At 39.5% G+C, this 25,220-nt stretch overlaps 1 protein-coding gene across 2 annotated transcripts; it reads left to right on the top strand.

Annotated features, from left to right (window-relative positions):
• The first annotated feature begins 38 nt into the window (after positions 1-38).
• On the top strand, positions 39-24,575 carry POP1 (POP1 homolog, ribonuclease P/MRP subunit). 2 transcript variants are annotated; one of them, XM_050890850.1, is made up of 15 exons: positions 39-245; positions 2,854-3,036; positions 3,887-4,062; positions 6,499-6,747; positions 7,908-7,995; positions 8,301-8,476; positions 9,094-9,344; positions 9,476-9,569; positions 10,368-10,479; positions 11,446-11,565; positions 18,092-18,207; positions 19,571-19,762; positions 20,647-20,801; positions 21,647-21,988; positions 22,817-24,575. In XM_050890850.1, exons 1-15 carry the CDS (start codon positions 125-127, stop codon positions 23,481-23,483), a joined length of 3,042 nt encoding a protein of 1,013 aa, XP_050746807.1. In that variant the 5' UTR covers positions 39-124; the 3' UTR covers positions 23,484-24,575. The 2 variants fall into 2 exon arrangements, with proteins under 2 accessions (XP_050746807.1, XP_050746806.1); XM_050890849.1 differs by having other exon boundaries at positions 3,872-4,062.
• The last annotated feature ends 645 nt before the right edge of the window (positions 24,576-25,220 follow it).

Here is a 25,220-nt window from a genome sequence, read left to right as displayed (position 1 = left end):
ACCCCTCCCCGCCTCTCCCGCGCTACGGAGAGGCTCGGCAGCCCCCGCCGGCGGCCTTCAGGCCTGTCTGAGGGGCGGATTGGTGTGACCCTCCTCTCCCTACACCCCCCGGGCCCTGCCGGAGATGTCTGGGGCGAGGGAGAAGAAGCGGGCCAAGAGGATGAGGAACCAGCCGGCCAGCGTCACCCTTCCCGCAGAGCCGGGGCCCTTCTCCGGCGGCGGGAGCAGAGCCTGCCCGCCCGCAGGTACGGCTGGGGAACCCCCTACCGAGGGCCGGGGTGGGTGGCCGCGGAGGAGGTGTCCTCCCCCTCAGGGCTGGGTGTCCCCGTCTCCTCAGCCCCGGCGGCCGGCGGGGCTTGCCCAGTGTGGGAGTACTCCAGGGCTTCGTCCCCTGCCGTTGACTCCGTTAGCCCTGGTTCTGCCATAAATCTCGTTAATACGTGCTTCTCTGTATCATCCCTTCTATTACACGACAAATCCCTGTCCGGCCGCTGTGATTTCTAGTCTTAAAATGAATTTGGATGTTACGCCCCATCCAGTGACCTCCCTTCTCTTTCTGTCAGACCTGGGAGCCGCAGGAGGAGCTAGTTTAGCCTGCTGGCCCTGTGATAAATGCACTGTTTTTCCATCAGATCAACATGCCCAACCAATTTCCCTTTTGGCACTTGTGTCTCCTGTATATGGAAGAGTACTGGCAGGAGGCAGCAAGGCGTTTCCCTAAAATGGCAGTGTTGCTAGGTCATTGCTGGAGCGTTTTGTACACAGGTAACCTTTGCAGTTGAAGACTGAAGGATCCTGTCAACCTGTATGCCAGATGCTTTTTTCATCTGTGTGTTTTGACCTGCATCCTGTGTGCTTCAATTGGACTTCAATTTCCACACCCACCCCACCCCCCCCATTTCACGTTTTTATTTTGTTACCTATATTATTTCTGGGAAAAAAGGCACACATAAGAGCAGGGCCTGTTACTGTGAGGCCTTCAGAAGCTGACAGATTGCATCTTTGTGGTTGAACAAAAAAATGCTTAAGTGTCACTGTTTATTTGGGTGACTGAAGAGTTCCTAAGCAGACAGAATGACATAGCAAATTATGGTCAGCCCTGTCTGAAGATTTGGGAATATCATTACAGAAGTACTGCCAGATTAAACACATTTTTCTAACTTTATTTGTAGCAGGGAACTTATAAGATTACATGGTTATGTTTTTCTGTCCTGTTGAATAGCATGCATTTTCATCCGTATGACATTCTTCTGTAGTGTTAGTGAGTATCTCAGTTTTATAGGACTATTTTGTAGAAACAGGAAAGAAAAAAATCTAAATAGGAGTTATAAAACTACGGATCTACATAGTACCTGAAATAATTTATATTTTCCTTAGGTGTTAAGTCAGTCACTGTCTTTTGAAACACTCTTCCATCTACTGATTAAAATATTTAGTTCCTCCATTCTTAGGCAACTTGATAATGAAGGGACGTGTTTGTGATATGGGTTAATTGCTGTCCAGTTACTCTCCCACGATTGAATTGACCTGCAGGTCTACACAGATTTGCTGACTGAGGTAGCATCTATGCCTCTCTCCCAGCTATTTCTTTCTCACCTTCACCTCACTGTCTGGACAGTGCTGCTCTCAGCCATGTGGAGAACCCAGATCAGGGAGTTATTCCACATAAAAACTAACTTCTGTTTCCACCCCAAATTATTTTTTCATCTGAGTTACTGCAGTTCTGCGTGATGTGTGGTTGCATCAGGGCTGCAACAGCATTGCTGCTGAACATAAAACTTCAGCTTCATGCTTATTTGAAATGGAAAAAGGAGGTTCTTTGCCATTTTAAGTTCACATAAATAGATGCTGCTGGAGGTGAATCTGCTCCTGGCTGTTCCTTATGCCAATGGTAGCATTTTTGGAACAATGTGACAGGCTTGTTTAAGAAGCTGATCAACCTGAAAATTGATTTTTTTAATCTCTTACCCCATTTCTCCTGACACACAGATTGATTTTCACTAGAGAAGCTCCCTGAACTGTATGGCCCCATGTTCCCTCAAGCACTTGTCTTGATGCAGTGGGTGGGGTGGTGGGGATGGCTGGCTGGGCCCTTTTTAATTCAGTTGTCCGGCATGAGCTGCCTGAGAACCACATCTCAAGTTGTACTAGAAATCCTAACCAAGACATAACTGAATAGGTTGAACATAAACTAATCTTTAAATATGGACTTCAAGGCCCCCTTAAACTTGAAGTAGTTAGGTGCTTATCACTCTTGAAAGGTATTTCTGTACCTTAGGAAGCTTACTGTAGACTTCAGTTATTTAGTTTCAATATTGATTTAAATGCCTGTACTAGAAAAGTAACTTACTGCACCAACATACGTGTATCATGCTTACCTTATTTATTGCTGTAACAGAAATACATGTAAGTGAGACAACAGTACGTTTGCTTATGGGAAAAAAAATCGAGGAGCAAGAGGGAAAAATATTAACTTTGCTGGTTTGGTACTACAACTCTGACTAGACAATAGTAAAAATCACTACTGATGTTGTGTAGACTGATTTTAGTCAGGTCTTTCCTATTGGGTCTGATAGAGTATTGGAGGCAAAGTCTGGATTGGGTACCATTTTCAGAATGTGAAAAAGTTATTTAATCTTCTGCAGGCTTTCTGCAGGACAGTGCAAAATTTTTATTTCTTCCTATAAAAAACATCTTAATTCTTCTGATATCTGATGGCTTTTTCAGGTACATATATTAAATATAATAGGAGGAATGTGCAATGCACTCTTACGAGGAAAGACTGTGTATAGTTATTAGTTACTCAGACTGCTTTGCATTTCTGTTCCTTCTTTTCATCTCTCAACCTTCCAGGAGATGTTCGTTCTGAGCAGCAGTATCAGCAGCAGAAATTTTCGAATCAGTCATCTGGGCCTTCTTACAGGAAAGACCACTATTTTCCAAAAGGGCAAAATAGAGGAGAGAGAGGCAGAGGAAGAGGAGGATGGCAAGGAGGACGCCAGAGTGTTTCTGAAGAAATGCCAAAATACATAACAGGTTTGTATATAAGAAAAATATAATTTGTATGTCTAGGGCAGCTTGCTGGTGATTAAGTTTGCTGTCTTTCTTTGTTTTTTGTGCAAGAGCAAAAACTAGAACTGATGCTGTGTTCTTCTGTTTTTCCTAATTTTCTCCAAAATACAAAAGTAGTTGTGTACTGGAATGAATGACCAGCTGTTGTTCAATGAGTCCTTTCAGACTTCTGAGTTGAAAAGTTGCACTTACTTGTAATGAGGGATATGCATTTTGCTTTCTGTTTGCCAGCAAAATGAGTACTGACAGTCATCTGCTTTTAATGTAGCCAGTGAAACTGTTTTTGCCCATGATGTGAGTTAAAGACAACTTTTCATCTAACAGAATGTTTATTTAGGAGAGCAGATTAGCTTTTCAAAATGTGGTGGTGCTCTGATAGTAGATATGCTTCCCTAAGCATAAAACAAGACCAACCTCTGGATTTTTATTTGATCATTTTAAAACAGTCTGTAATATGATTACTGCTTCCTTTTTTTTCCGTGGTGAAGTTTTTTCATCTCTCTGAATACCATCTGAAAAGATTGCTACTCTAATTTAAAAAAGAAGTACTTAATGCAAATAGGACTTGTTAGTTATACCACGGCTTTCAGATTCATTCATGTGTAAGTATTTGCTTAAGCATATCTGTAAGCTTCAGAATATCTGAAGAATTGAAATTTCTTCAGTAATAGTATACAGTATTTACTTTTATCTCAAGAAGTCATTAGACTGATGTACTAGGAATACTCTGCTGGAATTCAGTAATTTACATACAGTGTCCCCTTCTTTGATTTTTACCGTTTGTCATGCTCTGATGCAGTTCTTTTCATTCCAGTGTCTACCTTTGCTCAAGCTCGTGCTGCTGAGATCAATGCCATGTTGAAAGCAGTTGCGCAGAAGTCTTCAAACTCTCTAGTTTTCCAGACTCTACCTAGGCACATGCGAAGGCGAGCTATGAGTCACAATATTAAACGCCTACCCAGGCGGCTCCAAGAGATTGCCAGGAAAGAGGTATAAGTGCATTTTATAGTATTTGATAAACTATGCAGTGGGCATAGCTAATGCACAGTGTTAAGCTGTACATTTATTAATGTTCAGACCTGAGCTTATCTGCAAAACTTCCCTGTGTACACAGGTTCTCAAACTTTGACTGACATTTGGAATCAAAATGCAGGAACACCTCAGTTTTAGATGGTAGCTGAAGTAGATCTCACTAACCACTTGGCTTTGTGATTATTGGACATCTTGAAAAGTTATTAGAGTAGGGATGATAAAATGGTCCACTGCAGGAGGGGTTGTTCAGGCAGTGCATTGGTCGCAGGTGATCCAGGAGTCCTCAGTAACACCTGTCTGCCTTGCACCCCACCCCAGCTGTAGGGTGTCACCCTGCTGGCCTCAAACCAGCACAGCCCGTTCATGACCGTGATTCATGTGTTATAGCTCAAACGTGGGAGGTATGCTGGAGTTGTTGGCAGGCTGCATGCAGCTTAAGACTTACTAATTGACTATTCCTGGTTGCTCATGAAACTCTCATCTTGTGGCAGTATCTCAACATTTAGTCAGGATGCTCCTGTGGAGTTACTTGCTCCTTACCCACTGTAGCCTTCCTGTGTGTTTTTAAAAAAAAATATTAAAAAATTTTTCAGCAGGATTTTATTGTGAAATGATCTGTCTGATGTTTGGCATTGATCACTTTATCATCTCTAGACACTTCTTAAAGTGATCAAGTGAGTTTGCTTGGTAAGTTTTCTATGTATTAAGGTTGAGTGATTAATGTATTTCTTGCATTCTTTTTTCCCTTGCATTGTCTTTTTTTAAGTTCTTTGAGACCTTACCCCCTCCACCCTGAGCTCCTGAAGATAATTGTTCATGATTCAGAAATTGCTTCGGGTACTTCCACACATGTTCCTTAGGGCATGTTTTATTGGATCTTTGTAACCTGTATCTCTCTTTTACTGCTCTAGTTGGCACTCTTTTTGCTTTGTTAGTCATGACAAGAGATGCAATTTGGCCTGTTTTCTGAGAACTTATGGAAGAAGGCAGGGGCTGTTTTGTGTAGTTAGTTATGTGCTCTATCCTTGTTAAATATTCTAGATTTCTTTAATGTTTATGCTTGGTTCTTTTGTGCCCTGCTTTTTAAACTCCTTTCACATGATAGCCTTTCTAACTTCTCTGTATGTGCTCACACTTTTTCTCCCATCCTTGTTTCCACTCCCTGTGCGATTCTTGGATTTTTGAGATTATTTAATTGGCCCCAGTGCAGCTGTATTTCTTCTGCTATGTTTTCTCTCCTCAGGTCTTTTGGTGTCATTTGTGTGTTTGCACAGGCTGTTTTGTTTCATGTTTTTTTGCAGCTTGTCATATCTCCTGTGCTATTTCCTTTTGTAAGGTTCTGCCTATTACTTTTCAGTGTTTGAAGTCTGCTTCTTCAAAGCTAACTGTTCCGATTCTGCTGCATTTTCTTGCTTTTTCTTAGATCCTTTATCATGACCATTTTCATCCAAACATTTACTTGGACCATCTCTTATGCCTTCATAAGCTTAAAGACACATTTTTCATCTACAGTACCACATCCCTTTTTCTCTAATTGTCTTTCTGAACCAGTCAGTCACATACCATTGATCCAGTGGCTTATGTTGTCTACTCTGTGGTGGGATGATGGGTCTGATGGGAACATGTTTTATTTTTTTGTGCATTTCTATTTTGATTCCATGGGTTGCTTCAGTGTTTTCTGTGCTCCTGGCAGTGATCTTCTAGCATTCTCATTCCTTTGCTATTCTTATAACCAGTGGTCTATCATCAGCTATTCCTTGATAAGCTTACAAAGGACATCCTAAGAATTTTTTTGTGTGTCTTATAGTCCCTATTTCTTTCTACCACTTCTCTTCACAAAAAGACAAATCAAACATTGATTGAGTCAAGCATTCCTCTCCAGCCATACATTCACCCATAATAATTCAGACCTTGACTGGTATTTATCAAGAATTTGGTCAAGACATCACCACAGTCCTTTCTTGTTCACTTCTACACATTGTAGAATCCTTAGGGTCTTGGCTGGCAGTCTGAGAGTCCATACTGCTTCTGCACAAGCTCAAATCTCCAGGTGTTCCTAATGTCATGTTCATTTGTTCATGTGGATATATTGATGTTGGGCAAAAACTTCACACAGGAAGTAGTATATCTTACTGTTCGCTGGTAAGTTTCTGAATGTGTGGGGATTTTGGTTTATCTATGGGTTCCAGTCAAACCTTGATGCACTTGTGTGGGTGGAGCTTGTGTATAAAGTTTCAAAGTGTTAGTTAGCCTCAAGAATTATGGAGAACTAACATCAGAATAAAGTATAACTTACTGCTAATGCTTCGTGTATCCTTATATATGTCAGCCTTTTTCTTCTACAGAAGTTTGTCCTTTTGAGATTTACTTCAATATCTTCTCTTTTAAAAACAGGCGGAGAAAGCTGTACATCAGAAAAAAGAACAGTCAAAGACTAAATGTCGCAAAGCTAGAAGGCGCCACATAAATTTGGTAGCAGAGTTTAATCGCAGGCAAAGAAAGAATATTTGGCTGGAAACACATATTTGGCATGCAAAGAGATTTCATATGGTAAAGAAGTGGGGATACTGTTTAGGAAATAGCCCTACGGAGAAGAGCTACAGGGCTTGTTACCGAGCCATGACAAAACACTGCCTTCTTCAGGTACCACGTTTACATCTGTTTTCTTTGTTATTTTGCCAAGGTGAAGTAATCAACTGTTCAGTTATAATGAATATTTCTGTCTCTTTGAAGTACTGTTGTGTCAGCTGTTAATAACTGCTAAGTATGAAATGAGTGATTTCATAATTGTAATGAGGGGTGGTGAGTATCAGAGAGAACAAGATGAACCTTTAGAAGAGTCTTATGGTAACTATGACTGAAATACTACATCTTCAGTCTTCTCAAGAGCTAAGAGATTCAGTGAATCCCTGCATCATCTTCCTGAGCAGGATGCTATTGAAGACAGGCACTTTGTTCCATGTCCTTTTTGGTCTGTTGGTTTGAGAGGCAGGTTGGCCCTCAAATGAGAAATGCCTGACAGCTCTCCTATAACTAACAATTTTAAGTTAAAAAAGAAAACTTGTTTCTCTTTGACACATTTTGGTGAATGAAGAATTACTACTTGTCCTGGTTTCGGCTGGGACAGAGTTAACTTTCTTTTTAGTAGCTGGTACAGTGCTGTGTTTTGGATTTAGTGTGAGAATGATGTTGATAACACTCTGAGGTTTTAGTTGTTGCTAAGTAGCGCTTATCTTAAGCCAAGGACTTTTCAGTTTCCCATGCTCTGCCAGCAAGCAGGTGTGCAGGAAGCTGGGAGGGAGCAGAGCCGGGGCAGCTGACCTGAACTATCCAAAGGGATATTCCATACCATGGAACGTCATGCCCAGTATATAAACAGGGGGGAGTTGGCCGGGGAGCGCGGATCACTGCTTGGGAACTAACTGGGCATCGGTCAGCGGGTGGTGAGCAATTGCATTGTGCATCACTGGTTTTTTTCCTTCCCCCCCCTTCCTTTTTTTGTTGTATTCCTTTTCATTACTATTATTATTATATTTCATTATTACTATTGTTAGTATTATATTTTACTTTAGTTATTAAACTGTTCTTATCTCAACCCACGAGTTTTACTTTTTTTTTCTTTCCTTTCCTCCTCCTCACCTCGCTGGGAGGGGGAGGGGGAAACGGCTGCGTGGTGCTTAGTTGCTGACTGGGGTTAAACCACGACACTACTTCAGTGTAAATTGTGAAGCTCTGTCTGGTCCTTCCTTGCCAGGCTCACTTTCAAGAGTTATTCTCACTTTACCACTATGCTGTTGTTTCAGGATTTATCATATTATTGTTGCCTGGAGTTGACTGGTAAAGAGAATGAGCTTCTGAAGCAACTTGCTCGAATATGTAGCATTGACACAGGTAAAATTTATGTAGTTCAAAATAAAGTTAAGATTCTGAATAGACTAAAGGATGACCCATCCTTTTCCTTTTTTAATATCCTGCCAATCTCAATAGTAGTAACAGAGTTGATACTGAGTTGTGATTTTGGTTGAAAAACATAATTAAAAGGTCTCAAACTAGGACTAGATGTTCTTATTTTCTGTTGCTTATTAATAAACTAATTGTGGTACAGCATTAGCAGCCCAGCAGCCAGACAGAATTTCAATTTTTTGTTTTTTAAGCAAGAGAGTATTTTGTTGTTCAGTAAGTATCTTCTTCTTTAGGATTAACATTTGAAGAGGCTTGTTGTCTGTCTGGAAGATTCGAGGGTTCTCTGAATCTTTACCGAGCAGATCGCTATCCTGACAATATGCTTGGTCCTGTTACATTTATTTGGAAGCCCAGGGATGGGTCTGAAAACAGACAGTTGTGGATCTGGATGCATCCAGCTCTCAAACAGGTATTTTTTTCTATATAGTTGAACTCTCATTTCTTTATGCATTGTGCATTTTTAATGCTGAAGATACCCTCTGAAAAGCGTAGAAGAGCTGGATATAATACATGGCTTTAGGAATTAAAAGTTGGAAGACTTTTTCTGCTCTAACAATGTTTATGTTCTGCAGCTTGTTTTTATAAAGCCTGTACAGAAGGTGCATGCCTCTGAGGTTTTGTTTTAGTGTTTGAGCTTGTTAAAAGTTTTCTAGTGTCACTCGCTTCAGGATACATTTGCAGTATGATGTTGCTTGATTCACATCCTTCCCACTGGCACCCCCAACAGGCTAAGTTTAGTCTTGTCACAGATAATCATAGTCGGATACTTAGCTATGAACTTTAAAAAAATATAAGTAAAATTTTATGCACCGGCAATTTTTCTTATGTTGAGTGAGAATAAATTCTTAGCAACATTCAGTATTACTTTCAGCTCTTGCTAGCAAGCCCTGGACTTCAGCAGAATGAAGTTTATTCCTTTAAGTCCATATAGGAAAATAAAATAGTAGAGTGTAATTCTTAAAACCGTACTTAAGCTTTGCAGGGCACTGCTTATCATCCTAATCCAAACTTTTCTTTTTTATTAAGGACATACTGAGAGAGTTAAAAGCAATTTTTCAGTGTTCAGAGCCTGAAGAAATCTCTATTCCTGAGCCTGTTACAACATCAATTCAAGAGGAAAAACAAATGGATGTTGTTCTAAGCCTTGGCAAGAAAAGAAAGAAGGAGGATAAAGAAGGAGAAAAAGCTGTGCCAGTGAAAAAAATAATTGGTGATGGCACTAGAGATCCATTCCACTCCTACTCTTGGGTCTCACAGACTACTGGCATTGTGATCAGGTTTGTTCATAGTAGAGTCAGAAACTGACCGTTAGCCACTTAATATAGCTGAATTCTGGCTTAACAGTACTGGGGAAAAAAATTGTGTGTTGTACGATTGTACCTTCACCTGAAATTTTCCTCTGTTTCAGTGACAGAACCATGGAGATTCTCAGATACCGGCTTATTGGCCCATTATCACACTCCGTCCTTACAGAGACCTTGAAAGCTGCTTCTGTCCAAACAGTAAGGAAATTGGCAGTTTGGATGTTACTATAATTTTGATAAGGTTTCTAGAATGTGCAAGCTTGTTTTTGCTAGAAAGAATCATAAACTATCTAGCCTTACTTATTATAAAGGCTAACCTACGTATTTCTACTCTGTTAGTTTTTCTATATTGAGCCTCTTGACTAACACTGATCTCAGGAAGAACTCCTATCTGGATTTTAAGTGGGGGTAGGAAGAAAATAGAAGCAATGGTGCTGTTGAGCAGGCTATGTAGTTTCTGCTGTAGTGATGTATTCTGCTGAGAGGTCCAGAATAATTCATATTCTCTTTGACAAACAGTAGATCATGTTTCTCGAGCAATGAGCTAGAGCACCTAGAGCTAAAGGGCAAGACGTGTAAGCTATAGAAAACTTTTGTGTTTTCAATCAAATATGCAGTTTATCCAGGATTTAGTATGTTGTCCACCTCTTGGCATATAGCATCACTGTGGTTTTAATGGGTTTTTTTTGTCTCTTGCAGCAAACATGATGAGGCCATGAAATCTCTGGCTTTCTCTAAGAAATAATTAACGACAGAATTAGGAAGCGTTGTGGATTGCTTTGTTTATTTTTGGAACACAGGTTGAACTGAACAGCTTATTGGGGATTACTGTAAAGTGGAGTATAGGAATAGACTGCATCAGGGAAAAATGGTTTTGGTTTGAAACTTGAAGAGGAAGAAAGCAACCATAGTGGTTAAGGCAAACTGAGAGTGAATTCATACTGGTAGAAAATACTGAATAACCACTTGAGTTTAATTAGATGTGTTGTTTTCCAGGAGATGGCGGATTCAGAGACGGAACTGAATAACTGGTGGGTAGAAAACTGCAAGGACTCTGAAAAAGTATCTCTTCATCAACGTCAAAGTGCTGTCTTTGAGCTATTAGAAGGTATTTGGGCATGTGGGTGCTATGGGAGGAAGAAGAAACTCTTAAACTCTAGTGGTCAAAACTGGCAGGCTAATAAGTTGACTTCAATTTGGAAATGCTTATTTTTTGCTTGATCAAGAGAGTGATGCCATTGAGCACGTGCTTAGGTAATTACTGTGGCATGTCAAAGATGTGAGAAATGTTACATTAAGTTTTTTTAAGGGAATTTTAATCCTCATTGTAGTCCAAAGTCTTAATAGATAAACTGAATCTTGTTTCTTATCTTCATGAACTTAGATTTGAGATTGCTGATGGGATATACAGTCTGACATATACTCTCACTTTCTCACCCCATACACACCAAATTAAGGCAATAAGTTGTACAATACCTCCACATATAAAATGGTGGGCTCCTACCCAAAGTGAAAGTATTATACCTTGCTTTATATATTTTTGTTTCTAATGAACAGTTGTGTATTTGGCTGAGTGGTAAAGTATCATAAAGTTAACAACATCTCCTCACTTTCTAGCACTGAAGCAGGTAAGGAACTGGCTTTGGTACATCTCACACTATACTCAAGCTATCCAATGTGAGGCTGTTAAGCAGAGATGAGGTAAAACTTTTAAAAAACATTTTTTAATTTCCTTTCTTTGGAAGACAAGTATAAGGCAAAGGTTGTTTGTTCTTTAAGAGATGTGCCAAATGCAAAGGATGAATTGAGTCTGTAAGTTGTGAGAGTGACCTCACTTTTATGCTAAGCATATATGTAATTACAAACTAAGTCTTACACTGCTATTGTTGTTATTGGACACTTAACAAGCATTGGTGAGTTTTCAAAACACGTTAAATTGAGTACTCTGGATTGCTTCTCTGGCTTACAGTGGTGTCACATCCCTGCAGGCAAAAATGCACAAAATAGTAGTGCAGAAAAAGATCACAACTTAATTGGTTGTTTCATGGCAATGTTCATCTGTGTATTTTTAAAGGAATAAGTTCACCATCAGAAATGCCACCAGGTACAATACTGGGCCTCACTGTTGGAGATCCTCGAGTCAATTTGCCAAAAAAGAAGACAAAAGCCATGCCAGACTTTGAAAAATACCAAGGTAAAATGCCTTGTTTATGTTATGCTTCTGGTGGAACTGCCAAAGGCAAGAGATTCAGTTTCTCTCTACACTTTGTTTTCATTTACTGTCATCTTATGTTGATTGTCTCTTGCTGTTTTCCTCTAGCATTCGATTTCAGAATGTTTTCTTCCCCTTTCCACAGCCCCTAGGAGAACAGAAACAGCTTGAAAGTTGCATAGGTTTTAGAACTGCAATTGTGAGGGAGGGACATGCACCAAAGCTGGTCTTGTGCTCAGTGGAAGCCTCTGTCTCACCATACAGATGATCCAGGTTCGAATCCTGGCAAGGCCAACCAGGTGCTAAAAGCTACTTAGTAAGTTTCTGTTTGGTGTTTAGTCTTCCTGATGCTGTTTATCTCTCCAAGGAGATATCTGCTGTTTCTGGTTTATAGTCCTACAATGATGAAAGTTGCAATTCCACTGAAAAAAAAAAAAAAAAAAAAATTACCATTGCAAGATTAGCATTTCAGATGGCCAAGATCCTGGTTATGTTAAAAAATGAAAGATGCAAGCGTGACTTCTGAAACTTTCATTTCAATGCTGACTTACACAACATTTCAGTGCAAAATTCAATTTCAGTGGGATGTGAATGTCCTTGAAAAATGTGCAAGAGCATATACAGTATACAATGGGGTTTGTGTACAGTGCTGTGTAGGCATTTCCAATTAGGTTGACTGGACACAGACTGCCTCACCTAATATGAGAAACTTAATAGCCAGCTAGCAAGCAGTAGCAAATAGGACAAGCTGAAGGTTCCAGAGACTTGAAAATACTTCATTTCCTTGGTGATGTGTTTGCAAGATGGTAGAATAATCTAGCCTTACCTTTCACTTAAATCAGGTTGAACACCTATTTCAGTTACTGTCTTCTGGCTCTCTGCACAACTCTCTGTTATTTGGATTTTCTTACATCCTCCTATTCTACCCTCTGTATCTAGAACAGCCTTTCTCCTGTTAATTAGTTCTGCTCAGCTAACTTTCTCATCGTTAATGTTCCTGTTGGAAATGCTGCAGCATACATGACCTCTACTTTGGTTCCTTCCTGCTGAGAAGTAAGGTGAGCTATATAGCACTTGTTTACAGATACTGGTTTGAGCTGGTAGAGGAGTCAGCAGCTACAAGAAGTAATTCGGCTCCCTTCATTCTGCTTGTCATGTCTGTGAAGATGTGTTCAAGATGGCTCGATCAGCAGAAGGCATCTAGGCATTGGAAATGTCTCATAGTTTCTCTCCCATAGTTTCTCTTCCGCTGCCAGAGCTAGTTGTCCCTCAGGAAGGAGGGCCATGGTAAAGAGGTAAAGGTGTAAGATAGGGAGTCAAGAGGAAGAAAATACCTATGTTTTTTTTCCTTTGGCTGGCTAGAAATGGCCATCTTCAAGATCTTTCTACTTTGGGGTTATCCTTCACTTGCAAAAAATCTTCTAAACCACAAACATTCAGAAAAGCTGGTTTTGCTTTCTGGTTCCTTTCTGAGTGGTTTTTTGTCTCATCATGAACTTAAAACTGCATCTGTCCTCTCTGACTTTTATTTGGGAGAGGGAGAAGGTCCTTGTTCAGCTAGCAAGGAAAGGTAAACTGCATGATACCTTCTAATTTAGGTTCTGCTAAAGGACTTGATGTTACACAATACTAAATTAGTAGGCAGAAGGATGAAAGAAGACAATACAGCTGTCTTCTAGTAGAAAATCAAAAGGACATCATGGCAAGGGATTAGAAAAGGAGAGGGCAGCCCTCCTACAAGAAGCAGTTAAGGAGAGAATAGGAGGGACTAATGGTTCAGCAGGGAAAGTGGCTGCTGTTTTCCACATTTCCCACCTGAGTGACTTCCTAATGCTGTGTGGGAAGAGTTACAGGATCATTCACAATCTCCTGCATACCTATTACACGTGCAGTGGGAGAATCCTATGGCATGGTAGTTCATCTCTCCTACCTGACAAACTCAAAACTCAGGTCTAACTGCCACTCTCCTGTATCCCTCATTGAGTATTCCTAGGTGTTAGTTGGAAAGAGAGGCTATTGTTACTCTCCAAAGACATTTGTTCCTAACCTAATTTTGTAGTTGACTATGTGACAGCTACTACCTGTGCTATATCTCTGCCTTAATGGGTCTCCTTGTTCAAGTAGTTAAAAGCAGAGAAGTTACATTTTTTTAAATACTTCTAGAAAGTTAATCCATGTTAGATTATTAAGCTCAGATACTTTTGTAATTTTCTAATCAGGGGAAAGCATTCAAGTGCATTTAATTCTTGGTGGTTTTGAAAGAAAAAGTAAAATTGCATATGTGTTAATAAAAGGAAGCCTAGACATAATCAGTTATTGTGCAGAATGCATTTTATGTCTAATCTGTTTTCTCTATGCAAGCATTATGCTTTCTTGCCACTATTCACTGTTTCAGGACCCATTATAAGGTCTTCCTGAATTCTGTCAGCTTAGTTTGTAATCTCCTTGGAGCGTGGGGTCTTGTTGCATATTTCACTGCCTCTATACACCAATTAGATTTATTCCTTTTTCCTATAAGCCTGCTTGATTGCATGGCAGGTTTGTAGGAGTTAAAATAATCAGTTAAATATATGAAGGAGAACCTATTGAAGGCCACTTGGTGCAAAAGAATCGCCTCTAACTGAAGAAGCCTGTAAGCCACAAGTGGCTAGGAACTGGCAGAGTGAGGAAATGCATCACTACATCCTGATTCTAGTGTTGTACTCTTCCCCAGGACCCTGTTATTGGGCACACTTGGAGTCAGATTACTGAAATATCTAGCAAGAATTTCAGCAAAAGCAACATATTCCCAAAGATTATTCTAGTTTGATTTAGCACTTTTGCCAGCATTTTTCCAATCAGTTCTGTCCCCTCATTCTACTGGTTCTCTTGTCAAGAGTGACCCAGAAATGGAAACTATCCTCCTCTGCAATTTTTTGAAGGGCAACTTGTTTAACCAAAAAAGGAGGGAATTTAATCATGGCACATAGTATATATCACTACAGCAATAGTATTACCAACATTTCCACAGTAACACCCACCCCCAAAAAAAGACTTCTCTAAGATCTGTAATTCCATTTGGGTGGTATTAATTTGCCTCTTCTGTAAGGAGAAATCTTTTTATGAGCTTTAGAACTACATAAACTTTCTGAGCCTTGGTTTTGATGTAACCTTACTTATATGCTAATATAGTGAGCTGATCTTCATTTAAGAAATGTTAGTCATTCATTTGCCTTAATGACATGTCATGTTGATTGAGCAATAAAAAGGAACCCTTGCTGTATTCCACACTTTTTTCCCCTTTTTCCTTCCTGGACATTCAAATACTATTAGGATTAGTATTAGTAAGATTGAAATGGCACTGCCTATGTTAGCAGATTCTGTATGTGCTTTAGCCTCTCTTGTTCTTTAATGTTGTATAAGAGCTAACTGATTTTCTTAGGAAATCTTTACTAATTTACATCTTTAAGATGCATTGTTTGCCAAATGAGTAAATAGTTTAGGTAAGTTACAGCCATCATCTTTGCTTGTGGATTGTCATACATGCAATCTGTGACATGATACACATCTGTCTGTATCCCTTTTTTTTTCAAAATGCTGTTCTAAGATATGCCTGTGTAGTTTTTCCCCTGTGAGTGACATGCTAACAAATCAAAGGTAATTTCAGTCTTTCCCAGTTACTCTCACTCCTGAATGCATATGCATGTGTGCAAGCTGTGTGTTATAGACACGTGCTGATTGGATTTAATCAAAGAACTGTCCTCGTTTCTTCAGGCTGGAGGATAGAAAGTTTGTGAATAAATCACTTTTCAGTGCCTTCTCAGCGGGTTTATGCCTTCTGGAAGTCAAGACTCCCAGTAAGCAGTCAGTGCTTACATGACTGCAAATTAGTGCTGTTCTTTTCTCCATTTTGAAGTACACTTCCGACATTTTGATATGCTTTTACTGTCTTCTGTGGGAGAATGCAAATTCCACTGCCTTAAGAACTGCTCAACATGGGGTATGGTGGAGCTTTTAAACAATCAGTGAATCAGATGCATAGAAGGAGAATGCATCATGAAAGATAAGTGAGCTAAAGTTCCTTCTGCAGACACAGAGCCTGAGTCCTTGCCTGCAAACGCACGTCTTGCAGAGGTTTAGGTATCTGGCATCAGTTGTCCTGGTACCACACACCCCGATGTACATATGGCTCTGAAACTGCTCCCTAGCAGTTCCTCAGAGAGGGAATGAAAAATTTCAAACAGAAGAACTCTTGCTCTTAGGCCTGTCTTCTAAGACTGTTAAGATTATCAGCTATGCAAATGAGAAGAACAGCTTGAAATGGAACAAAACCTTCCTGTATCTGCCTGTATTGTCTAAGCACCAACCATTGACACCAGCAGAAGTGGATAATGTGCTGATTGTCGCTGAGCTTTGTGTGCTTAGTAATACAACTCCCTATTTCCTATACTAGCTCTAACATCTTACTTCCACTATCATCAGCAACTTATTCATCAGTAGGGTTATTTCCCCAGCAATCTTAAAATGTGGACTGAAGAAAACAGGAGAGAGGTAAGAAATGAGAGATCCTCACACCAGGAGAGAACTGGTGTGAGGATTTGGGATTATGATTTGAATTATAGTATGCTTAGTAGAGAGATTAAATTCTCCAAGTTCAATGGGGATGAAGGAGAAAGAATGTACCAAGTTAGAGAAGGATATTTTAGGGTAGTGAGGAGGATATTGGATGGAGTGTGGTGATGGAAAGAGACTGAAAAAAAGATATTCATGCCATTATAAGAATATAGGAATTGTAAAGAACTCCAAGAATATGACAAGGATAGACTGCCTGAACGGCGGTAATAGAAAGAAGCAGTAAAAAAAAAAAAATTCAGAGAAAGTTACAGTGAATAATTTACAGTTGAAGAAACTAGAACATGTTTAAATAATTTATCATAAAGAGATTCTGGTTCACAAATGCTTTCTGTACAGAAGATGGAAAAGTCACTTTCCTTACCTTATGTTTGCTTGTAATTATGTGCCCTTCCCCCTTGGTTATCTGTAAGAGTCAGGAAGGAATTCCCCACCACCACTACACACAGGTTTTTTGCTGTCTTTTTCTCCTTCCTTTGAGGCATTGATATTTGCTGTATCTTCAGACAGAATGCGCTTTGCCTCTAGGAGTGTTGAGCTGTTTTAGGTTCCTGCTCAGGTTCCTGTCCTTAATTTTTGGTCTGAGAAGGAATTCTTCTGGCTTAATTGGCAGGGAATTGGCAAGGATTACCTTTTTAGTTGTATCGTTCTTAATTTGAAGGAATGCCACCCTAATCTGATAATTTCTTTGGTATTTCTTCCTCTCATGTAAATGTAACTCATCAGCAAGGATGCATAGCAAGTATCAGCTTAATAACACCATCAAACTGTCAGGAGTGCTGCCGTATTTAATATTTCTTTTGAAGGATTTTGCAACTCTTAGTAATGGGGACATCTTAAAGATTATAGATTTTAAATAATTATTGCAATTATGTTTGGCAGTACCTATTGCATTGTTAGTACCACTGAATAATCAGTATCTTCTGTGCTGAAAGTCTTTGTCAACATTAACTGGAAAAATGAGCTGAATCTTCTTTGGAAAGACTAAGCGATTCTAAAAAACAAAACGCAACACATTATGTTCCTTTAATATGTAAGACCTTGTAGATGACAAAATGAGCAGCAGTCCCTGTAAGTTTTAATCACAGAACTATTAATAGGTTCGTTGTATTGTTTATTGGTAAGAATTATTTTACTTAAAATATGGATCAGCATGCATTACATACTGTACACTGAAGGCTTTTAATCCATAGATCACTAAAGGTGGGTATACATTTTCTCTGCTTTGGTTAGATTGCGAAGCTGAAGAAGGGATAGGTTATTTAATACTTCAACAATCAGTTTTAAAGCCAGAAGTGTTATTTATCTTCAGTAACACACAGAGCTGTTGGTCTGTGCAGACATAAGCAAAGAATAGTCCCTTCCTTGAAGTGCAGAGCCTGAAAAGATCCAGAGTGGGAAGCTAGTGCTAAATAAGTAGTTGCATGCTAGTCATATCCATAAAAATATTTCCTGTATGTACATTTCTTAAAGGTCATCCTCACTTCTCTTACAAGTTTACTTAGGCAGACTTATTTCAGGCTTTGTAATGTTGCTCTTTCCGATTTTCACCAAACATGTTGAGCTTCACACTCTGCCTGAAAGGTCAAATTCCAGAATATTAAAGGTGGCATGCTAAAGATATAACTTACATTTCCAAAGGTGATGTAATAAGAAATGCCTGTGAGAGAATGCCAGGTTAATGCTTCTAAAACTAACAGTTTATTTCATATTTTGTATTTGGAAAAACATGTGATAGTAAGATATTCCAGAAGCAGTGATGCTTGTTAAGCTTTTAATAGTCTGTTTCCTTAGTTGTCTGCTCATTGTACTTATGATAGTGGAGTGGTTTTGGTAATTTGATACTTAAGCCACAAAAATTGTTTGAATTTTGTTTGAAGGTTCTCTTCTTTTGTAGATAATGATAAAGTTAGGCAGCTGTACCTGGAGGGTGTACCTGTAGACTGTGCTCACAGCTTTATCTGGGACCAGGACATCTGTAAGAACGTCACTGAAAATAAAATCTCAGAGCAGGTAACTAAGAAGGTGGATTGCCATAGAGAAAATGGCTAATCATCTATAGAGTCCATAGAGCGAGACTCTTGAATAAGTACAAGAGCAGTAGTTTCCTAATGTCATAGTATCCAGCTGCTGAGTTGAAGTGTTTATTTTGTAGCCTTTGTGTAATGTACTTGCACAACCATTGTTCATGACTCAATTAAAAGAAAGCTTTATTGGATTGTCTACAGGACTAAGTAGTTGTAGGTTTGTTTATCAGAAGGGTTTGGAATTGGATTTTCCTACATCACCTTGACTCATGTGCAGCAGATAAAAGGGATGAAGTGGCACAGAGGGGCTCTGGCCATTCACTCCTCAGTCGTAGCCAGGACGGTTCTCCTGACAAAAGAATCGTGGAAGTTGGAAGGAAATAAATCCCTCTCGTTCTGAACTGCAGCACACTGTGTTGTGGGTGTTCTGGGCAATAACCTGTGATTTGTAGAGCTTTAAATGTGCTGTTACAGGTTTGAAATCTCCTATCTTGACATTTCCATTGGCAATGGAGGAGCAATCCATGAAATGCATGGGTAAAAAGGCGATTTAGTCACAAGAGGTGATAAACTTTTGGCACCATTGTAATGAAAAAGAGAAAAAATTTGTATGGCAGAAACATCCCTCTAAATATTCTCTTTGTGAAAATTAGTTTTGTGTTTTTTCAAACTGGCTGACATAGCGTGAAAAAAGCAGAGTACTTACAAAATATTACACTAGCGCATAACAGTTATCAGCACAATCTTTTTGTATATGACAGTGTTCTTCATGCTGTCGTGACATGTATGTTTACCTTATAAAACAGCTGATGCAGAAGGGACACGTAAAGAGGCAGTCTGATGGTCTATTTTTTTATAAATGTAGTCTTAATGTGGTACGATGAAGTATAACAACTGGTGATTGACAAAGCCTTGGTGCCAGCATGCTTTATGTGAAACTGTTTCGTGACCAAATGTTCTTCCCATCTCCCTGGATGTAATTCAGATTTGCTTCATGTATTGACAGACTGTCTGAAAGCACCTGTTCAGTCTAGTCTTGTGCACAAATCTATGAATATCAAGTTGCAGTACTTGTTTTTCCTCCTTCATCTGTGCTGTACATTTTTGCTCTGAGTTTCAGTACCTGCTCTCCATCCAGGTCTATGGAAGTAAGAAGGGGAGAAAAAGGGTGCTTAATACTTTTTTCTAAAAACATTTTTCATGCCTCGATGAAGGTCAGTTCAAATATGTAGCATATTACTAGTATATTTGTCCTAGTTATAAGCTCACCTCCTCTCTGTATCTTGGAAGGGTATCTGGAAGAGGGAAAAATGGTTACTAACTTACGGGAAATGTCTCCTCCTTCTCAGGATTTAAACCATATGAGAGCTCAATTACTGGTACCTGGATCACACCTTGATTTGGGTCCTTGTGAATCTAAGATTCCCATACTGTTGGTGCAGCAGCCAGGGAAAATGGCTGGAGAAGATCGACCAGGATGGGGGAGTGGCTGGGATATCTGTCTCCCAAAGGGCTGGGGCATGGCTTTCTGGATTCCTCTTGTAAGTGACTTTCATTGCAAATTGCAAGTAAATATGACAAAATATATAATTTGGTTCAAAATAATCAATTTTAGAGAGTATACTTCACATTGTGTAACCAATTCACAATAATAGGATCAAAATCCCACTTTAAAAGAGTGTGTATGAACTGGTTGATGACAGCGGCTTGGTCTTAAAATCTTAAAAATAAACAATAGCTTTCCACATCTTCTGTTGGGTATAACTGTGCCCACATGGCAGTCTAAAGCAGGAAATCAGAGTGGGGAGTAGGGAGAGAAAGCTGATGCTATAGCTCTTTGGTTTTGTGTTTCGACAGGCATATGCCTCTAAAGAGAAATCATTGGGTGCCTGCTGCTGATCCATTTCCAGCTTGGCTATCTCCACAACTCTGTCAACAAATTGGTTGCCTCTGATTTGGGAGAGAGCTTGAAACACAAAGTTTGAGTTAAGCTTGAATACTCCTCTAGTGCTGGTTGAATGTTTAGATGGCGGTTTTAATGTCTTTCTGCAGTTAAATTTATGCTTTTGAATGTGCAGGGGGATTAATTGCAGTAATACCTATTGTATAGTTAAAATAAATTGGGCAGTGACTTTGTTGAAGTAATATGAGATTCCTGGCAACGTACAAGATCAGAACCTGTAAAATTCTCTTCAGTTTTGTTGATAGTTTTTCAGAATTAAATTTAAAGAGCATGACTAACATTTTTGTTGAAATGAGCATCTAGAACTGTGAAAACCATACTTAAGTTTATTTTTTTGAAAGCTAAAGTGACAGACTTTCCATTTTCTAAGGCAGTAGCTTCTAGAGCATTAATGTTTTGTTTCAGTTAGGAACCTGGAATCAGTACAAACATTGCTTTTTTGGGTTTTGGTTTTTGTAACAGATATATCGAGGTGTACGAGTCGGTGGCTTGCAAGAGGCTTTAAAGCATTCTGAATATCAAAGAACACCTCACACTCCAAATGATTTCCCAGACTGCCAGGCAGGAATGCAGTTTGCTAAAGAACTGGAAACCAGTCTTCTTGAAAAATTCAAACGGTAATATTAACTTAAAAATTGATTGCAAGAATGAAAAAAAAAAAAATGAATACCGCTTAAAATATTTCTTTAATTATCTGTTGTTATGTTCATTTAGACTTGGACTTTATTGAGATCTTTCACTAGTGTTTTAAATGCTAGTATTATAAAAAAGAAAAGAATCCTACATATATTTAATAGAAAACCTCTGCTAAACAGGGCATATAAATTAACTAAAACCTTCTATTCCCAGAGATACGCTCAGTTATAAGGCTATAACAAGGCTCCATAACAATAAACTAAACAAAGCTATTTCAAGCTCCCTTAGCAGCAAAGGAGGGAGGAGGTAGGAGAAGGCAAAGGCAGAATATCAACGTATGTACTAAGTGTTAAAGAATGAAGTGAATGAAGAGGTATATTTCAGTGTCCACTTTTTAAATACCAGGTATTCTGAAGTTCACCTTCATTTTCACTTACAATAAGCACAGAATTCTTAACCACGGGTGTGGAGTAGCTAGAAGTGTGCTCTGCACCAACTGGTGTTGGTTCCCCTTCCATCTAGGAGCGGCAAGTAGGAGAAGTTTAGAGGAAAAGGTAGTGGTTTCAGTCACAGTAGACAGGCAGCATGGCTGAAAGGATATGGTGGTCAGAAATACAGCAGTGTTGTCTAGAAGTATAACTTTAAAATTCTTGTTCAATGAGATTACAAAGGGAATGCACAGTTAAATTTCTGTTCTAAATACTTGATTTTGAAAACAGAAAATATTATTAGACCAGCAGGACAAAGCAGACAGCCTTTTGAAGTGCTAGGGACTGAATAAGGGCCCAGGAAACAAATATTCTAACCTACTTGATTTATCATTTAGACGTCCACCTGCAAAAAGGGCAAATTATGTCAAGCTGGGTACTCTGTCCCCTTTCGTCTGTCCTTGGGGGCAGCTGACAAAGAACTGGGAAGGAAGAATGAAAGCTTCAGGAGAATTTGTACGTCCTTCTTCACCACACCCTGAGTGCTGTGCAACTGAAGGGCATAGCTTTTGTGACCCCAAAGCCGAAGTGGTCAAAGAAGCTTCCCCTGAGACTGGTGAGGTAGAGGAGACCATGGAAATAACAAGCTCTGAAGGTGCCCTGAAGACAGAGGATGTTACAGGCACCCAAGACTTCGGTGAGAGAGATGAAACTATGACAAGTGACTTTATTGTTCTCAGGTATGTCAAAATGATACACGGATGTGAAGCGTCATTTCTGTATTGGGAATTATTGAATTGGGGAAAGGAAGAGCTCAGCCTTGATTATTAAGATGAGAGAATTATTTGATCCAAATACAGTGAGAAGATTAAATAGTTTTGTCATGGATCAGAATTTGCTGTTGAGTGGAAGTCCTTCTCCTGCTTTTCCCCGGCAAACTTGGTGACTAGATGAAGTAAATTTCTTAAATTATCTTAAATTTAACACTCTTGAGTTTAGTGTGTTCTTGGAGTTGGCATATTCTGTCTGCTTTCAGGTGGATGGAGCTTTTAGAGGCTCATGTTTGTGATTTTAAAACTGTTGCTGTGTAGATCAGCTTGCATTCTCTTTTCTAATACATCATCACAGGTGGTTCTTGGCACTACTTAATAAGGTCTATAAAGAAAATAGAGAATCCCCTGCATTCCAATACAACGCATGAGGGCAGCAACAGTGTTTGGAAAGTGCCTGAATGCAGGTCTCTCATTTTTGTGTAGTTGTCACGGGACGAAAACATTGGCAGTTCGGGACTGCATTAATGTCACTGAAGGTTTTAGAGCATTTGTGATTTAACAAGTTTTGGGGGTTTTAAAAAGTAATGTCTCCTTCTGAAGAAATAGCCTTGCACATGAATTCCACTCACCCCTGTTCTTTTTGTGCGAAGAGTGATACAAATACCAGCTTGGAAGGTTACAGAAAGCCCTAGGGCTTTTTTTAATCATGCTCTTGCAAATATGCGGGGCGCTGGATTTCTGTTGTACTACTTGTTAATAACTATTCTTGATGTTTATTTTAAAAAATTTTAATAGGAGCGAGAAACTACTAATGCAGTTATCAGCCTGGTGCTATCCCACTGCTGGAAAAGATCGGCGAGTCCGCCTTGTTTCTCGACTGGGACAGAAGGAAATGACTGAAGATGTCTTTTTGCCAATCTTGATGAGCTATCCAAGGGCTCTCGTATGGGTCAACTTGTCTCTCTTGAGAAAGGGGAACCCTGAATTACATGCCATGATTTGCATCCCAACAGAAGACGACTTGCTGCATCTAAGCAAGGACAAACTCTTCTGTGGTCCTCAAGAACCCAAACATCGTGACATACTCAAGCACAAAGTACAGAAACTAAAAGAGGAGGAGAAGAAGAAGAAGAAGAAAATGGGTAACACGAAGGCTCTAGAAGGTGACCCTCCAAGCGTTCCAGATAAAGAAACAACTGAGGAGCATGAAGACCTCATTCTCGGTCTTTGGTCAGATGCTCTCCCAGATGTTACTTCCCACTGCTCCAGAACTCTCTTGGGATATGTCACTCGAGGGGATTTTTCATTGGCTGCAGGCTGTGGAGAAGCACTGGGTTTTGTTAGCTTGACAGGGTTACTTTATATGTTACACAGCCAGCCAGCAGATAAAAAAGGGCTCGTTTTGTTAAGAACTCCAGCATCTTTACAGTACAGATTTGCAAGACTTAATATTGAGGTTTAAGTATCATTGCAATGCAGTAGAATGCCAAAAATACCAAAGAATGTCTGTTTTGTCTTCTGTGGCCTTTCTGATATGTCTCAAATTTGAGGTGATTCTGAGCCCCAACAACATCTTGAGGATTATGAAATTATGAAATTAAAAAGCTTTGTAGCATTATTCATGAAAATAACTAGTGCATAAACAGACCTACTGTTACTTTTGATGCCTGCATTGCTAAGCATTTCTAACAGTAACGCATCCATTATCATGATCTTTATCTCTAAAGAAGCGTATTGTTCATTTTTCACCTCAGCACAGTGGATGCTATAACAATACACAGAAAATTATTATTTTCCTTTTAGAAGCCTTTTGGTCAGATGGATTGTAACTTTCCAGTGTACTTTCACATGTAACTGCATGCGATCTGGACCAGTGTATATAGCAAGTGGCTTTTCCCGATTCCTTGTGACTGAATACATGTGGCTGCAGTGGAACAGAGCTAAGTAGAGAGACCTAGCACAGAAAGCAGAAGCGTACTTACTGTGGTGGAAAAGCTCTATGCTTAAATGAAATGCAAATAAAATATAGCCCAGCTATATAGTCTTGAATTATAGCAACTGGCACTCTTAAATTGGAAAGCATATCAGTCTCTCTCTCTAGTCTGAGAGAGAAAACACTATTTTTGAAAGGTAATAAGCCTTTCAGATGCAAATTGCTGTTGGTGGGTCAGCATACGTTTTCTGTTAATAATAGGGGATATTTTGGTTCCTTAAAACACGAGATTATTTTTGTATGGAATGTGCTAGGATTGAAGGTTTCTTCATGTTACAGCACGGTTTATGAATGTTGTTCAAACAGTCATAAAACTTGTAAAGTATGCTGGGGGGTGAGGGGAGAAAGGTGTTTGATTTGACGGGCAGTGTGGGTGGGTTGGTTGGTTGATTTTGGTGTTTCGTTGGGGTTTTTTTAATGATAGCCTTAAGTTTCTAGCCATTCTTAAGTGGCTTGAAAACGAGTTTACAATAATACACTGTAGTTTAGTAGCAGCATGATACAAATATGTGCCAGTTGGTAAAATTACCCTGAAATGATCATGTACAAATAAAAATGATTCTTGATTCAAGAGTCTACTGCCTAAGCTTGATTCCTTAAGAAATTAAATATGGATCAGTTAATGACTTTGTCTTTCTAAGTATCAGTCTGCAAATTAATTCCCTCATTCACAGTTTTGTTTGAAAAAGTCTTAGGCAAATAGATTAATGTTGGCTGGAGTTGTTTGTTGGAGGAAGGATTTAGAGTACCTTACCCCCACAATTATTAAAATTTAGGGCCATTGTTGGATTAAATATGGCACACACATGGGGAAGGGAGGGGAACATCTCTGATCACAAGGGAATTATTGGAAGTGGGGCTGGATTTTTTTTATTTTATTTTTTTTTTAAAGTCTTCAGAAGACCGATGTAAGAATTGTGCGCCGGTCAGAGTTACGGCGGCATGTGGGACGGAAAGATGCAGCCTCCAGCACAGCTTGGACTACAGCTCCGTGAGAAATCATGCCGAATGGCTCCAGCATCGCTCACCTTTGATGCACCTGATAACGCAGTCGTCGTCCCAGAAAGGTCCCGAGAAGCATCTGCGCGAAAGCCGGCAGATGGCCCCAGAGGAAAAAGCTTGGTACTGCGCGGGGCTGGGATTCACACCCTCCTCGCCCTGGGACTGGGAGCGCTGCAGCCTGTAGGTATGTGTGAATAAGGAGCC

Source organism: Gymnogyps californianus, chromosome 2 (genome assembly GCF_018139145.2).
Source record: "Gymnogyps californianus isolate 813 chromosome 2, ASM1813914v2, whole genome shotgun sequence".
In the NCBI taxonomy this organism is placed as follows: Eukaryota; Metazoa; Chordata; class Aves; order Accipitriformes; family Cathartidae; genus Gymnogyps; species Gymnogyps californianus.
The sequence above is the reverse complement of the archived record's forward strand: the minus strand, read 5'-3'. Positions and strand labels throughout refer to the sequence as shown.